Source organism: Sphaerodactylus townsendi, linkage group LG07 (assembly GCF_021028975.2).
Source record: "Sphaerodactylus townsendi isolate TG3544 linkage group LG07, MPM_Stown_v2.3, whole genome shotgun sequence".
In the NCBI taxonomy this organism is placed as follows: Eukaryota; Metazoa; Chordata; class Lepidosauria; order Squamata; family Sphaerodactylidae; genus Sphaerodactylus; species Sphaerodactylus townsendi.
In genome coordinates this window covers 79929550-79945507 of record NC_059431.1, presented here as the reverse complement: position 1 = coordinate 79945507, position 15958 = coordinate 79929550, and the positions used below count along the sequence as shown (strand labels likewise).

Sequence of the window (15958 nt, the reverse complement as noted above, 5' to 3'; positions counted from 1 at the left end):
TAAATCGACAACAGAGTCTGAAATGTTCTGTCACTGGCTTCTGAACATTTCCATTTCTGTGTCAGTTTTGTTCATTTATCACTTGTGTGGAGACATGCGTGTTTGTCTATGCAGAGAGTAGAAGTGCATTGCTTACAGATAATCTATATCTAAAACGCGAAATACCACTGACTGACTCACTGACTGACTCATCAACAGAACTCAAAAACCACAGAAGCCACACACATGAAATTTGGCACACTTGTTCCTTATGTACTCCAGGTGCTCACTAAGAAAGGATTTCCCAAAATATTCACTTTCACTCGATTTATTATCCATTTACTGTTTTAACTGCTCATCTCTGGCCATCTGCGCGAACATTCTAAGGGCAAACCAACTGCTCAGTCCCCAGACATGCTGCATGAACATTCTAAGGGTGACAATTCAACACCACCAGCTTCATGTCCTTCACCAACTGCACTCTACCACCACCCTCCACAACACACATGGACCTATTTGAAAACAAACCCATCAGTCCACAGACAGGCTGTGAGGAAATATGCTGAATGTCACCCCGAAGTTCAGACAGGCTGTGAAAAAGTACTCCTCCACCCAGCCTCACGTTAACAACACCGCTACAGCCAAATACTATCAAAACAGATTACAAAACACACTATCACCTTGGACTACTAAACATTTGTCGGATTTTGCATATGGACATCAGATTTATTACTGTGGAGACAAGTTTATTGCTCTCGGCCTCCGATCACCCTGTGCTTGGTGTCGTGCTCTGAAGTGGCAGGATGAGTCCCCAGGAATGTGCTGCAGTGGCGGTACAGTCCTGCCCTTCAACCCTACCCTGAACCTCTTCACAGCCTTCTCACTCATCACCATCCAATGGCAGAACACTTTCTTTCTACATCCCGAAAATACAACGGCTGCTTCCACATGACGTCTTTTGGAGCCCACCAAGTGAAAGAGAGCAATAACATATTGCATTATAAAAAGACAACTACAGGAAGCTGCTGCAAAATATGTGAAATCCATCAGTCCACAGACAGGCTGTGAGGAAATATGTTGAATGTCACCCCGAAATTCATAGAGAGCCTGTGATGAAGTATGTGTAGTGAAGCATGGGTGCCCTGCTATGACATATATATCATTGGAGAATGAACAAGTGAATGAATTATTAGTGTTATGGTTTAAGTCTATTTGGACCTGTGATGGGTGTGTGAGTTTGGCAAAGCCAAACTGAACCTCCCTGAAAAATACCTTACTGGTAAAATTTGGATTTGGGTCTAATGAACTCAATTTTTTTGAGGGCAAGGGGAATCTGAATATTCTTGATATGGGATTTGGGAGTTTCTAGGTTTCCTGAAAAATGTCAGGTCCATTAGACCTGAATCTGAATTTCACCAATTTTTTTTTGCCTACCCCTACCTGTGACCGTTGCCTAAGTGGATATGAAGACAGAGTTATCATTGAGGTTTGTTTCTTCTTGTGTTGGGTGGCATATTGTTGTTGGTAAGAAGCTTAGGAGACTGCCTATAAGTCAGGAACAGGAGCAAAGCATACCTATGAGAAAAAATATCACTGTTAAGGATCAGCTATAGATTATTGATTGGTCTTTGATTGTCATGTTGCAGCTGGAAGCTGCAGGTGGCATCCAATGTTCTATTGTCTTCTCTTTGAGGGCCATCTTGTAGTACAAGTTGGCCCTCAAAGAGATATTTGGTAAAATTTGGATTCAGGTCTACATAGTTTTAGTTTACACAGTATTTTTCTGCAGTGTTGTTTCACAAAATGGAGAGAAACCAACATGATTATCCACCCTCCAGTATTCTGAACACACTGCAGTTCTTTGGCAAAAGCACTACAAATATAGGAGGAAATCCCAACTGAAGTATTTCATAGATTGATCAGAGGCTCCACCTCTGGACGGATCTTGCCTTCCCTTCCAGCTCCAGGTGGCTCTATTCTTGGACCAATTCCTGGTGCCAGAATCTTGGGTTTCTGATATAGGCACAAATAAATTTGTAAATAGTGGCTGATGAAATTCCTGTTTGAAAGGAAGTTTCTAAATTCTGAATATAAAATATTGCTGAAAATGAACAGAACAAGAAAGATGCCTACCCATGGGAAGGAAATATTATACAACATGAGACATCATATTCTTAGTCCTGATGCCACATATTATACATCTGTATATGTATTCATAACATAAGTACAATATAAATATTATTTTGATTATTTAATAGGAATGTTATTTCTTTCAGCATTATCTTTTGATAGCTGGAAAGCATCATGTCCTGCAGCTAAGGTAATTTAAGAAGGTGAACCTGCAAAATTATAGCTTGTAAGTGTGGCACAATTATTTTATTAGGGCAGTGGCTGATATTGGTTGCCAGTCATGATACTGAATGAGGTTAGCAGATGAACATTGAGAACTTTGTAGGTGAATAAAAGAGAGATGCAGTTTTCATATTTTTCAGCAAAACATTCTTTACTCAGCAATAAAAACTGTATGTTACTAGTCCAGATTTAGGCTGATTTTTGCTGTGAAGAGCATGTGGAATTATGCCCGTAATTTTTGCATTCAGGGTCCTCATGTTTTTTATGGCTGCTTCTGAAGCTTAGCAAGATGGGGATTTTGATTGTGGGAGGTCTGATAAATCTGATAGCTAGTGCTTCTCTTGCTGTGGATGGCAACCATACAGCATGGGTACGCTTCTGGAATAACTCCTGGAAGGTCAGGTGAAGTTGGCTTGGCAACTGCAGTCTTCCCTAGAAAATGGTGATTACGGTAGCTTTGCAATACCCACTCTTATTTATTTACAAATAAATATATATAGATGTAAAATAATGTTTATTTATTCCTTTCTTCCTCTATATTTCACTGCCACCAGGAATATAATTCCAACCCCGTTTATACTTTCTCCTGAAGTAGTGTGCCCAAGCTTTAAAGCAGTTTCAAAGGACTATGTGGTCCTGAGGAAATTACTGTGGGATTCCAGGTCACTTTTAACAAATTGAAATTGTATTTATATTTATTTTTATTTATTTATTTTTTCAATTTATATACCGCCCGATCCCCGTTCTGTAGCTTAAAGATTTTTTTAAAAATAGTTTACAGTAAATAAAATGAACTGAGGCAACAACTTCTGCTGAGGTGACTTTCACTTTACACCAGTTGCGTCTCGCCGTCTTTACATATATGAGATCATATTAGGATTTGACTCCATTTCTAGTCTCTCAATGTTGCTACACACTCTAGCCCCTTCCACACATGCATAATAATGCACATTCAATCCACTTTCACAATTGTTTGAAAGTGGATTTTGCTATTCCGCACAGTAAAATCCAGCTGCAAAGAGGATTGAAAGTGCATTATCCTGCATGTGCAGAAAGGGCCTATGACTCAGTTTAGCTCAGACTGACTCCCTGTCAGTCTCTCAGACTGCTGTCTCTCTCTCAGGTTTTACACACACTCGCTGACTCTCTCAGATCAGAACAGACTCTCCACAGTCACTCTCCAGTGTCAGCTGATTACCTCACTCTCTCCTCCTCCTTTCATCCCCTTCCTTCTACAGTTTACCTCTCAATTTAAAGAAACACACACACATTTTAAATCATCCCATGCTCCATACAGTGCTTTCTTCATTGGGTCTTCTTAGGGCTAATATGTTGGAAAAATGGCATTGCTTGCAGGGTCAGGGGGAGATTAATCTTTATCCTGTGCTATTGTCCATGGGGCTCTGCCTTAAAAGAATATTTGAAAACTTCAGTTAGCACAAAATGCATGAGTAGGGGAATGTAGAGACCTGTGCTGAGAGATCTGAAGCAGCTCCTAAGTAGTTTTCAAAGACTATATTAAGTTTGGCTTTAAATCCTAAATGGTCTTGGTTCAGCTTATCTTAGAAAGTGTCTTCTTTTTGAAACCTTTCTCTGTACACTCAGGGAGCAGTTTCACATTATGGAACTCCCCGAACTGCCCTGGATTCTATCAAAATCAGATACGTATTGAGAGTTTTGTGTTCTATTGGTACGTAAGTTTTCCCAACAAAACAAACAGCAGCTTCCCGGGGCTGTTGCAGGTTAGGAAAACAGGGGGAGGGTGGTATAAAAGTAGAATAATAAATAAATAAATAAAAACAGAGAGATCAATCCCTCTTCACATGCCACAGTCCTGTTCTGAATCAGACCTCCACATAGCTGAGAATTAAGTTTCAAGAATCACTGAGAACTCCAAATATGGAACACCCATCACACAAGTGGTTTTTCACAGAGGTAAACCTGGGAAGTCATGATGTTTAGCTGGGCCTCTGGTCGCTGATGACTGAGAGTAGGCATATGTCTAAGATGCCCCAGTCTTCTAATGTCCTTGTTCTAAACAATGGAAATGTCTTCCTTGTTTCACAGGTTATCAGAGAACCAGATGCCTGCAGCAGTTCCAATCATGTTTCATCGTTTCTTGAAATAGAGCAACCTCTTGATTACTCATGCAGTGATTCTACATTTGACCACAAATCATCAGTTGGATCCCCAAACTGTTACCGGTCACTAAGTCCTAGTGAGAGATGGGAATCTTCCCACCAGAGGTTATCACTGCTAGGATTTGAGTTCAGGGCTTGGTTGGCACTTGGCTGGTTCCAGCAGGTGACCTGAAGAAAAGCCTGTCAATATGGCTGCTGATTGCTGCAGTTACTGCTCCTCCTCTTGTTCTTACTAGAATTGGCAAATGGCCCTATGGAGAAATGGAGAAAAGTGAACAGGCTGACCTGAGATGGGAATGGGGGTCACTGTGCAGCAGAACCACCAGCCTGCTTTCATTGGCAAAAGGCAGTTCACTGTTGCCAGATGAACCTGCTGACCAGGCAATAGGTGACTTCATCATACTTCCATAGGTTCAAGCAAGTGGATGTCCTTTCCTTGAATACACAGCAGCATTCTGCTGTTATCCCACCAATGGGATCAAAGACTGCAGGTTCACTGAGCCTGGCATGTTAAGGAAGTGCCATTCGTTGCCTGAACATCCAAGCTGATGGTTTTCTCCCCAGTGCTGTGTGTAACTGTACTTCTTCACTGTGTCTCTCAGTATGGAGGGAAAGCCCACCCAGTTCTTAGCAATCAGGCCAATGTATTCCTCCCCACATTCTATTTTCTAATAAAAAAAACATATGCAGGGCTGTTAGGAGAAGGGTTGAAGGCAAGGAACCATAGTAGCTGATGTGACTATTATAGCGTAAATATGTGTGAGTTCCAGGGACTCTGTGCATATGATGCAGATCTGTCTCTCGTAAATTATGTGAGGCTTGACAGGATTCTGTGGAGGACAGTTAATTCTGAGAGTTCCTTCCTACAAACAATCACTCTGATTCTTTCTCTGCCATGCTGACTGGAGGATGCAGTGCAATGATGCTGATCGAGGGAGATTAAGAAAAATAACTACACAGATGAGCTGAGACTTAGGCAGTTCCCATAAACAATCCTGACCTTGTGGTATAAATAGTCCAACAGATCAGAGAGAATTCAGAACATCTGAATCGATTCAGCCTTTGTCATTGCCTTGCAAAAGAGGCACTTTGAGATGCATAGTCAGCACTTTAGTGAAAGTTAACCTTATGAGTGGAATGGTGCCATTTGTTGTCCATAATTGCAAGAACAGTCATTTTGCAGTTGTCTCCTTGTCCTATAGTGTACATTATAGAGGTCAGAGGTTGAAACAACTTTTTGGGAATATAAACAAAGTCTAAGAGCACCACAGGGCTTTTCACCATCTCCCTTAGGTCTTTTTGATATTTGAGGCTTAAATGAATTTCTGCCTTTCTGACTCCAATGCGAAGATTTACCTTGCTCTGATTAAATAACTGTGCTCGAGATTAATTGAGTTACATGACATGGTAGGCTGTGAGGTAATTAAAAGCATATAATGACTTGTTTAAAATTTTCAGGTTGTACTCTAGCCCCAGTGCCAGTTGGGAGGAGATTAATGAGAGAGTGAGGAATCTCTTAACCTCAGAGGAGGCCAAACAGAGACTTTTCCTTGTGAGTATATGATGCACTTTTTGTTGCAGCTTAAATTTTAGAAGCCTCATTCCTTATACTTTTTTTCCCACAGGCCACTGATGTATCTTGCCTCCCTTAGCAGGTAGACTACAAGGTAAAAGAAAGTTTTGAATACAATGTAAAGTCTGGGTTTTGGGGCCATATCTGAAGAGATGCAAGGGGTAGAGAACTGATTCTTGACTGCTTATCCACCAACCCCCACATAAACACACTGTAACGTAATCACTTAGGCTGTAAATTTGATCATAGCCAGCAGGCGCAGGTGAATCAGGGAAGACAGGTGCCTTAATCTTTTCCTCTCAGGCTGTTTTCCCAGTCAAGATTATATCTATCTGCTTTTATCCCTCAAAATATTTTTACTCTGCAGAAAGAAAAGCAGCTGGAGGGCAACTATGATAAAAGAGATTAAGAAGATGTTAAAGTATGATTTTGTTGAATAAATAACTGATCAAATATATACATAATGTTAATACAGGCAATGGCATGACGATATTTTGTCAAGATATGGGCTTCTTTTAAGAAACTGTGGATCTGTTCATTTTTACAATATGAAAACAATTCTTCCTCCTATTTGAGTGCATAGCTCGCATTTTGCCACTAAATCTTAGACCCTTCTGAAGCACCTTTTTCTTCTCATAATTTTTGTGTGAATTTCCTGTCTGCCTCTGTAATGCCGGTGTTATGCTTTATTTGAATCAGAAACTGCTTTCACTCACTAATTTCAAACATTTGGAGACGGTGATCCATGTGAGTTAACCCAAACTGACACTACTTGCTGTTGCCCCTCTAATGAACCTTTTTAATGATTTCTCCTAATGAACCTTAACAGAAATGTGCTGTGACCGACAAAGGACAGAGGAAGTGTCCTACATCAATTGTTCTTGAATGTGTAGTGATAAGCCATTTTAATTCTGTTAGAACGCCTGATAGATTTGTTTTCACAGTTAGCTACATTTTGCAGTGCTGATGACGATGAACAACCAACCTAACAGAACAAGTATTTTGCAGGGAGCCACTGATTCTGAGATTGATGATGTCCTTGAAAGAAGGTCTATCTCTTTGAGGTCTTCCCCGCTATGTGACTCACTAGGACAAAGATACTGTTCATAGCTGTCATTGACAAGGTACGCAGCTTTAAAATCCTTCTCTTTGCTGATTTAAGGGAAGGTATTAAAAAGGAAGATAAAAAAACAAAGATGCAGAAAGGCTACCAACATTTGAATACACACCTGTAAGAGAAACTGTTGCAAAATAATTTTAGGCAGCCATATTTCTTGAATGTGTGTGTGGACCAACGTCAAGCTAAGATTCAAAGTCAGTTGAAAGTGACTGTGTGGATCATTTCGGTTGTTCAGGAGTTGCTTTATCTAGACTGTTATGCTGTTTTCATCCATGAAAAGCACAGGATTAAGGAAAACTATGCCAGATTGAATTGCCCTACCCTGGGACTTTAGTATGGAATCTTGAAGGCTCAGGTTGAGTTGGTTGGATGAGAGGACAAGTTTGGATTATTGAATAGGTATGTTGCTATTCCAAGCAATTATGCTCCTCTGAGTTCAGTCCAAGCAAATAGGCTTAAGATTAGTCTTGATATTAGTCCTACAGTACAGTAACAGGAAACCAGACCTGCCAAGTTTCTGCCTTATCCTGGAGCCTTAAAGTAAAATATATATAATATCTACTTGTCTACATGCTTGTTCACTTTCTCAAAGACTCCAAAAAGTTGGTGAGGCAGGACTTCCTTTTGCAGAAGCGGCACTGATTTTTCCTTCAACAGGCTTTGTTCTTCTATATTCCTAATAGTAACCTCTGCTGCATGACAGTAATCATTTACATACTTTTTCATTTGTCAAAATTTTCCATTATGATGGAGCAAGTATAAGGGCAGGTACTTAACTGTGGGATTCCCCAAAAGAAAAACTATGGCTGGAAGCATTATACACATCTGGTACCATCCTGTTCCTTTTTAATGGCAAAACTTCCACTGGAAAAGCAGAACTGCTGCTATATATAATTTTGTAAACTTTTAAGAAACCTGACCTTCAGGCTGTTCTAGAGGACCCAGATGTGCTTCAGAGAGGAGATTGCTATAGGCAGACAAACTCCTCTCTGCCCACCTTTGCTTCACAGTGGGACTTTTCTGCAATGATGGCTGGTGTGGTCATCTTGGGGCATTCTTGGGTACACTCCCAATGTATGTGGTGCAACAGCTACATCCAGAAGGTCAGCATCCTGCACAAACTGAGTGGGCACCTTTGGACCTGTCCCCAAATCCTTTGTAATATAATCATTCAGTGACAAAGGTTCATAGGCTCCCACTGATTTAATGCTTAAATAAAAGCGGAACATTCCAGCATGCAGTCGGCCAAAGAAAATATTTGTCAACCCCACTCAATATTAGAACTAATAAATGGTTTAAGTCAGAGGTGGGATCCAACCAGTTCTCACCACTTCTCTAGAAGTGGTTACTAATTTTTTCTGAGTGCCGAGAAGGGGTTACTAAAGCAACCTCCCTGCCCAATAGGGACTGGAGGTGCGTGTGTGAAGCGGCGCCACTGTTTGAATCCCACCACCATCGGAACCTGTTATTAAAATTTTTGGATCCCACCACTGGTTTAAGTGCATGAATTTTCTGTAATATTTTGTCCATTGTTTTGCTAACAGATAATACAGTGCCTTCACAGAGATAATGCAGTACCCATGGTAATGCAGAAGACCTAGTGGTGCCAAATCTCCATTCGAGAACCGACTTGTGGATGAATTTATTTTCTGTGTGATGTTATATCCATACTGATTGGAAAACAAAGTCTCTAAATGTTATGGTTGTGCTGAGAAAGAAGTTTGATTAAATGGCTGATTTATGTAACCTATCAGCTTATTAAGAAGGAAGTAATAATAATGTTGATGGCATAATGCATCCTTGAACTTTGGCTGCTGAAAGGGTTTTTTTCTGTGAAAAACTTCTTGGAATTTTCATGCTGATAGGCTTTTTCTTTCAACAGCTTATGGCTGTGCTTAGCTGAAGTGGTTTTGAAATAAATGGAATTACAACCAATCAGGAGTGTCATTTTGAATTTCATCAAAATGTCAGTCATGTATGAGAAAGATTCACTGGTAGGATATGTTCAAGATTAAATTGCAAAATAAAGATTTTTCAGAGTTTATGTTGTGGTTGCTTTTTGTATCTTATAACAATAAAGTGGCCCAATATAGATTGAAGTTCCGAAATCCTCAGTAGATTAACTGTGGGTGCCCAATAAGTTGCTTGTGAGGGCTGTGGCATATTCTGCGCAGGGTTGGTACAGCCATATACCCTTTGGCTTATTGTCTCTGGGCTTGGCAGCTTCTCCCTGTGGCTGCACAGAAAGCAAACCTTCTGCTTCTTTGGAAACAGAAGCCTTGTAAATCTGAATACAGCTCTAGTTTGCAGGAGAATTTCATACAGTATGTAAGAGCACACTAATAAGCATCATTAGGAAGCAGAGCATATGATTTTTAGAAAATCCCAGTTTGTATCCTAACACCTCCGGGGAGAGTCACTGCTTGTCAGTGTTGTCACTGTTGAATGAGAAGGATCAATGACTGAACTTGGAATAAAGTACCTTTGTGTATTCATAATTATAATTAAATTAAATAATGCTATATTCTGATCACCTGCTTCTGAGGCATCTGGTAAAATAAACCTTCTATGAAAAGGCAGTTTACTGGGAGAAAGAGGACTGTCTCCGTTCTTCCGAACACAGAGTCTGTGCTTGGGACAGCTGCATAATGAGCTGAAATGTCATACAAGGCTATTCTGTGAGGGTGTCTCTGTGAAGGGAGGGGACAGTTGTCCCTGCTGAATTGTTGCTTGCCGCACATCAAATGAAAAAGTAGGGTCTCTGTTGGAAGTTTTGCCAGTACTGCCTTCAGGTTGTCAATGTAAAGGCACTGTATTGTCTACAAAGTTTCAGTGTATTATTTCATCTTGGTTACTTTCAAGGGTACTGACCCTCACAAATTAGGTTGCCAACTCTGGGTTGGAAAATTTATGACTTCTAGTTTTAGAATGTGTGTTTTCTAGGCAGGCTTAAGAGTAGCACATCTGATTTTAGAAAATGAACTCTGCATCTGCATGCAAAGGAATATTGATATTTTAAATTAAAAGATTAAATAAACTTTCATGTCTCACTGCTTAAGCTATTTTTGCTTGGAAGAGAAAGAAACAATGACCTTGAACACTGTTAATGTATTATTTTCAGCAAATTGCCAAGTCAAAGTTACGTTTCAACAGTTGGAAGAGGATCAAAGTAATTTTCTCTCAAAATTGCTGCTTTAAATGACCGTCCACCCTTAGCACCTTGTAGGAAGTGATTTATAGAGATGGGAACCTTAATGCAATGGCAGAGCTCTTTATTTCCGCTCTGCTACTCCACACTGCACAGACATTGGACTGTACTCTCCAATTCATTTCAATCAGTCGTTAGTTAACCTTGGAAAGGAGTAAAATTCCACGTGGGGAAAGCAATGTTCTTCATCTACTTCAGGATTTCAAAAATATGCTTAAGAAAGAATTAGAAATATTCTCCTGCCTACCTCTTTGTCAATATAATAATTTTGTCCTAAAAATGGATGACCGGCAAATCTGGAAGGATACTGAGAAGTCAGTCTAGATACCATTTGAGGGTGGTTGATGATTACTGCTAGTGTAAAGAAATGTGTCCTTTTAGTAGCAAAACTTGAATCTGATCAAGCAGCTGAAATTCAGCAAAAACATCTCTTATCCCGTTGCCAAGGACCAGTTTGAATTGGGTAGGATACATTTTGATCAACAAGACTGCCAGCGTATATTTTTCTGTTTTGTTTATTTGGGCCTATTGCCACAATAGAGAATGGCAAGGAAAAGCTGAAGTTGGTTGGTCCTACTATAAATGAATGGTAGCCTTTTTCATTTATTGGAGTGTATATCATCTCACATTTCAGTCTCTCAAAAAAGGACCAACTTTGAGCCATTCGGACAAAGATCTAATTGGCATGGTCTTACCCTGTGTTCAGAAGACCAATGCAATTTTAAAGAAAACACCAGGCCAGCCCACTCACTTGAACATCAAGCTCAGTCTGCTCAGATGTTTCACTTTCAGTCCAGTTTCAGCTCTGCCTCAATTGGCCATTTTGCCAGCTGGGGAAAAAGGAATTCAAGTGTAATCATAAGAAGTGCAGTACTTGACTGAGACACGTATAACACTTTATAATGGTACTGTTAGTCCTGTGGCAAATTATTGAAATGTACTCTGTAACTTTGAAAGCGTGGGGAGGGCTTTGGGTTTTGGGAATGCTTGTTGTCATGACTCTGTATAGCATTCCCATATGACTCCTGTGCTCGGGGTAGGGTTGTCAGCTCCAAACTGGGAAATATTGGGAAATTGTGGAAGTGAAGCCTGAGGAGGGCAGAGTTTGAAGAGGGGACATATTTCGGTGAGGTATAATGCCATAGAGTTCACCTTCCTAAGCAGTCATTTTCTTCAGGTGAATTGATCTCTGTAGCCTGGAGAGCAGCTGTAATAGCCATCACCTGGAGGATGGCAACCCTGACTCTGAGTGCCATTATCTGAGTTACAAAGGTTGTTATTCTGAGGGAACTAAGCATCCCTAAGATCCACTGAAATCATTCAAACTGAAGCGGCTATCATATTTATTTTATTTTTATTCATTTAATGCACCTTTCATCAAATCCTTTGACTATAGAAGTCTTGGCAGCATGTATGGTTTTCCTCTCCTTCATTTTATCTGCACATTAACACTGGGGCAGCCCCAGCCAAATCCAGAGGTGGCGGGATGTGGATCTGGTGTGGTGCTGCCCTGCTCCCTCCAATAGGGATTTCCAGTGGTGCAGGAGCCTCAGGAAAGCCCCCAAACTCTCCCACCTCTGGAAAGCCACATAGGGTTTAAAGAACACAAAGGTGTGCTGTGCAGTTGGCCCTGAACCCCAAGAAGGAGTCGACTAACATTGGATCCACCCCTGGAAACACCTTGGCCACCCCTCCTCCACATTGCTATTTGAGCAGGTTGCCAGTGTAGCCCCACTGTGGCCCAAATGACTAGGTTTTGCAGTGGCAGGGCTGCAAGACATGTGGCTGCCACAGCGTCTGCCCCCTCCACCAGGGTAAGTGCCCCAGGGAGGGCCAATGTGCCAGCACAAGATCGCTCTGCTCCCTCGAGCCTTTTGGATGGGGCTGTTAGGTAGGTTAATTTGAGCGAGAATGACTGAGCCAAGGTTACTCAGGAAGTTCTTTGTGAAATGGCACCATGACCTTGAGTGTCTCCAGAACCAGGCCAACACTTCAGTCACTATACAACACTGGCTGTCTTATATACTTTGATCTGGGAGTAGGTCTCATAAATGCAGTAGAATTCACTTCCTAGTAAACGTGCATAGGGTTGAACTGTGTGAATTTAGTCCTATATATATATATCCTTAACAATGAATCCGACTGAGTCCAATTACTTTTAAACAAATGTGCATAGCATCAGACTGTTAAGAGCATAATAAGAGCTAAATGCATTCAACTTTTTCCCCAATTAAAAGGAATCTTTAGTTTTACATAATGTTCTCTTTGTCACAACTGAATAATAGCAGCAATGCTATTAAATTATGAAACCCAAGCCATTTTATCTACCATGGTGCAAGAAAGATATTTATTTATCATTGCCTAATATTAGCAGGTAAAAACAGGGTCATAAGCTTTTTCTACTGTCTTGCTTCATTTCTCAGAATATGTAAAATGAAAGGAACCCATGGATTCTTTAGAAAAGATTAAATGATGGACATGGACAATCCTATTTGATAAAACATTTTATCAATGTATGGCATTGTTTTGCACTCCTTTCTGTGTGCAGCTGGTCACGACAGTGTTCCTTCGGAGAGTATTATGGGGCTCCATCTGCTCCATTGCAATAACAGCCCAATCAGTAGTACAATTTAGCATGAAAGGACTATTGCTGGATCCATCACTAAACGAACACAATAGAAGAAGTCAGGCCAGATTCTTTACCATTCATGTGGCAGGTGCAAGGTGGTGTTACACCCCTTTATTCCAATCTAGAAACTGAGTTATCCTGGAGGAGTGGGAAAGCAGGGACAGAGCAATCCAAGAAGTTTACCCCAGAGATCAAGAAAAAGAATGGAAGGATGAAGATATCTACTCAGGCACCTATCCAGCTGCATTCCATCTCAATGGCTACACGTCCATATGAATTCTCACTATATCAGGTTCTTTTGCAAGTCATTATTATTTCACACAGATATAAATGTAAGAGTTCTTACAAATGTGCAATTAACGTATAATTAAAACCTTACTTAGCTCTCAAGAGCTGACATAACTGAATTCACTAGTTATTTGGATTCCCTCAACCTAAACTGTGGTTGCCTACCCTGTAACTCTAGTCAGCCTCTTTACATTGCCACAGGTCTAACAATTCTTAGGTGAAATGTGCCTCCACTGTTTACTTCTTCCTAGAACCCAGGTGCTGGAATCTAAAATTACCAGCAGTTAAACAGTTTAGTGTGCCTGTCAGTATCAAACACTATTTGAGCTGAGGTGACAGTATCTGTCTTCCTCCTTTATTATTTTTCCATCTGTCTGACAAAGGATTCATACAAACTGGAATACTCACACAGTGTTTTGTGTCATTTTGATTTGCCCTAATTAAAAAGTATGACTTGGATTTTCTTCTGCATATCTGACAGCTCTTTTTAGGCTAGACTCTGAAATCTCGGAAACTGGATGAATTTCCCGAAGATAAGAAAATTCTTAACATTATGCTGTTCTGACAGTTTAATGTTGTCTTTTCCTGATTATACATGTATGGGCAGTGTTGCAACAAGCTCCATATTTCTTTACTAGTAGCAAAGCTTATTGTACGAACAAATACAATGGACAGTAGAAAACTATTAGTAGGTTAACGGCACCCACCCAGGGGGCCAATCTCTTCTGCCTTTCTTCCCCCCTTGACCCTGTGCCACCAACTCTCTCTTTATCCTCTTCCTGGACACCTGCATTGGCATGCAAGGTTAATGGTGGTCACTTTGGGGGGCAAACCTTCCTGCTTTTCCTCCCCCCTCAGCCTCATGTCACCAACTCCCTCCTCCTCCTCTTCCTGGATGCCTGCTCTTCTTCTCAAACACATGTATCACCGCACAACAGTTAATGGGGCAGTTGCAGCCATCAGCAGTCATGACTCTCCCACAGGGAGCAGCTGATGCCTGTGCCAGCTCCTCCTCAAGTAGAAGGTACAATGTCTGTGATCATTCAGCAGTGAGGGATGCAGATGAGAACACATTCTGTTGTTTTGTTTGTGTTGTTTCCCCCCCCCGTTCTGTGAAAACTCCACTCCCAAGCCATGCGTGCATGGTGATTGGCTGGAAGTGAGTTGTTGCCACTACAGTTAGTCTTTTATATAATAGGATGACTTATGTGATATAACAGCTATCTTGTAAACATCTGATTTACAGTTATAATTTCATTAAGTTTTCTCCTTGGTTTGTGAATCTCCAACTGAAACTGTAAAGAAGCTTGTTTCAAAAACTCCTTTAAAATTGAAAGGTCACCCCTCTTCCCTCCTTTCTTCTTCTCCCCTCCCCCTTCCCTTCCCTTTTCCCTACTTGTTTTTCTTTAACCCTATCTTATGCCCATCATTTAACACCTTGTGGCTCCCTACAGTGGGCCAGCATGGTTCTCCAAATTTGGAAACGACACCATCATTTGAAAGCCATGATTAGGGTGCCATTACTGTTTATTGATAATCTAATGTTTTATTTATATCATATTTATGATTTCAGTTGTAATTCTATGTTGTCAGTCACCCAGAGCTGAAATTTAGTGAAGGATGGCATAAAAATATAAAAAATAAGTAACTTATCCTTTCTTTTCATTAAAAAAATGCAGCCTAGAAGAAAGCAGTGTTATTTTGTGAGTTCTTAACTGTGCAACTAATATGGGGTGAAGTTGTCCCTAATGTTAAACAGACTTCTATTCATTCCTTGATTTGTCTGTGCAGATTGTGGAATGGGACAGTGATAGTTTCATGGTTTATTGATTGCAGTTATGCTGAGGTAGAAAAAGAAGCCATCCATCAGATCTCTGCTTTTTTCTTTTTTTGTACTGAAGTTTGTCACGGTGTTCTTGGTACATGAACCCTCCATCTCCCCAAGAAGATGCATTTGTTGTATTTCAAGGTGTACACAGAAAAGTTAGTGCCAAATGTGTTTCAGGGGCTGCACTCATACGTTATCGAATGTGTGCTGTTGTGCTATACCTACCATTTACAACTAGAGCAGAGGTGTATGGGGGGAAGTGGAGCCTGGGGACAAAATGTCCTCTGGGCACCCCCATGGGTCACGTAGCCTGCCCCCACACATTTTGTAACCCCCCTTCATGTCCCTGCTGCCTGCTCCTGCTGTCCCCAGGGTCTGGGGAGGGCAAGAGCCTGCCTGCATGGACCCCGGGAGGTGGATCAGAGGCATATCTAGGGAAAATGGAGCCTGGGGCATGGTCTGAGTTTTCTGCCACCCCACCCCGTTCCATTTTCCCTAGATACAGTGGATGGGGGAGAGAAATCAAGCCATCTGCCAGTCTCATGGAGGACTGCCCAGGTCTACTGCTGGGCAGGCTGGAAGGGGTCGAGTTGGTGTGCTGGCATGGGCTCTGGCTCTGAAGGGTCAGTGCCCTCCCTCAACCTGTGGCACCCATTTTAAAGGGAGAATCTGGATCCCCCCCCAACAGCATCACTTTCAATATTGTTTAAACTGGGGACCCCAGATTCTTCCTTTAAGGTGGATTTAAAAGGAGAATCTTGGCTCCCTAGTTTAGACACCATTGAAAGTGATGCTGGAATCCACCCCCAAACAGCATCACTTTCAATGGTGTTTAAACTA

General features: G+C 41.1%; 1 protein-coding gene across 3 annotated transcripts in view; it reads left to right on the top strand.

Annotated features, from left to right (window-relative positions):
• SPATA6L (spermatogenesis associated 6 like) overlaps positions 1 to 9207 on the top strand; it is a 29108-nt gene extending 19901 nt beyond the window's left edge. For all 3 annotated transcript variants that reach the window (XM_048502842.1, XM_048502839.1, XM_048502841.1), the window contains 5 exons: positions 2256 to 2299; positions 4399 to 4577; positions 5931 to 6024; positions 7054 to 7169; positions 8710 to 9207. In XM_048502842.1, coding sequence (XP_048358799.1) covers positions 2256 to 2299; positions 4399 to 4577; positions 5931 to 6024; positions 7054 to 7155 — 419 coding nt within the window. In that variant the 3' untranslated portion in view covers positions 7156 to 7169; positions 8710 to 9207. The remainder of the gene's footprint in view (positions 1 to 2255; positions 2300 to 4398; positions 4578 to 5930; positions 6025 to 7053; positions 7170 to 8709) is intronic.
• The last annotated feature ends 6751 nt before the right edge of the window (positions 9208 to 15958 follow it).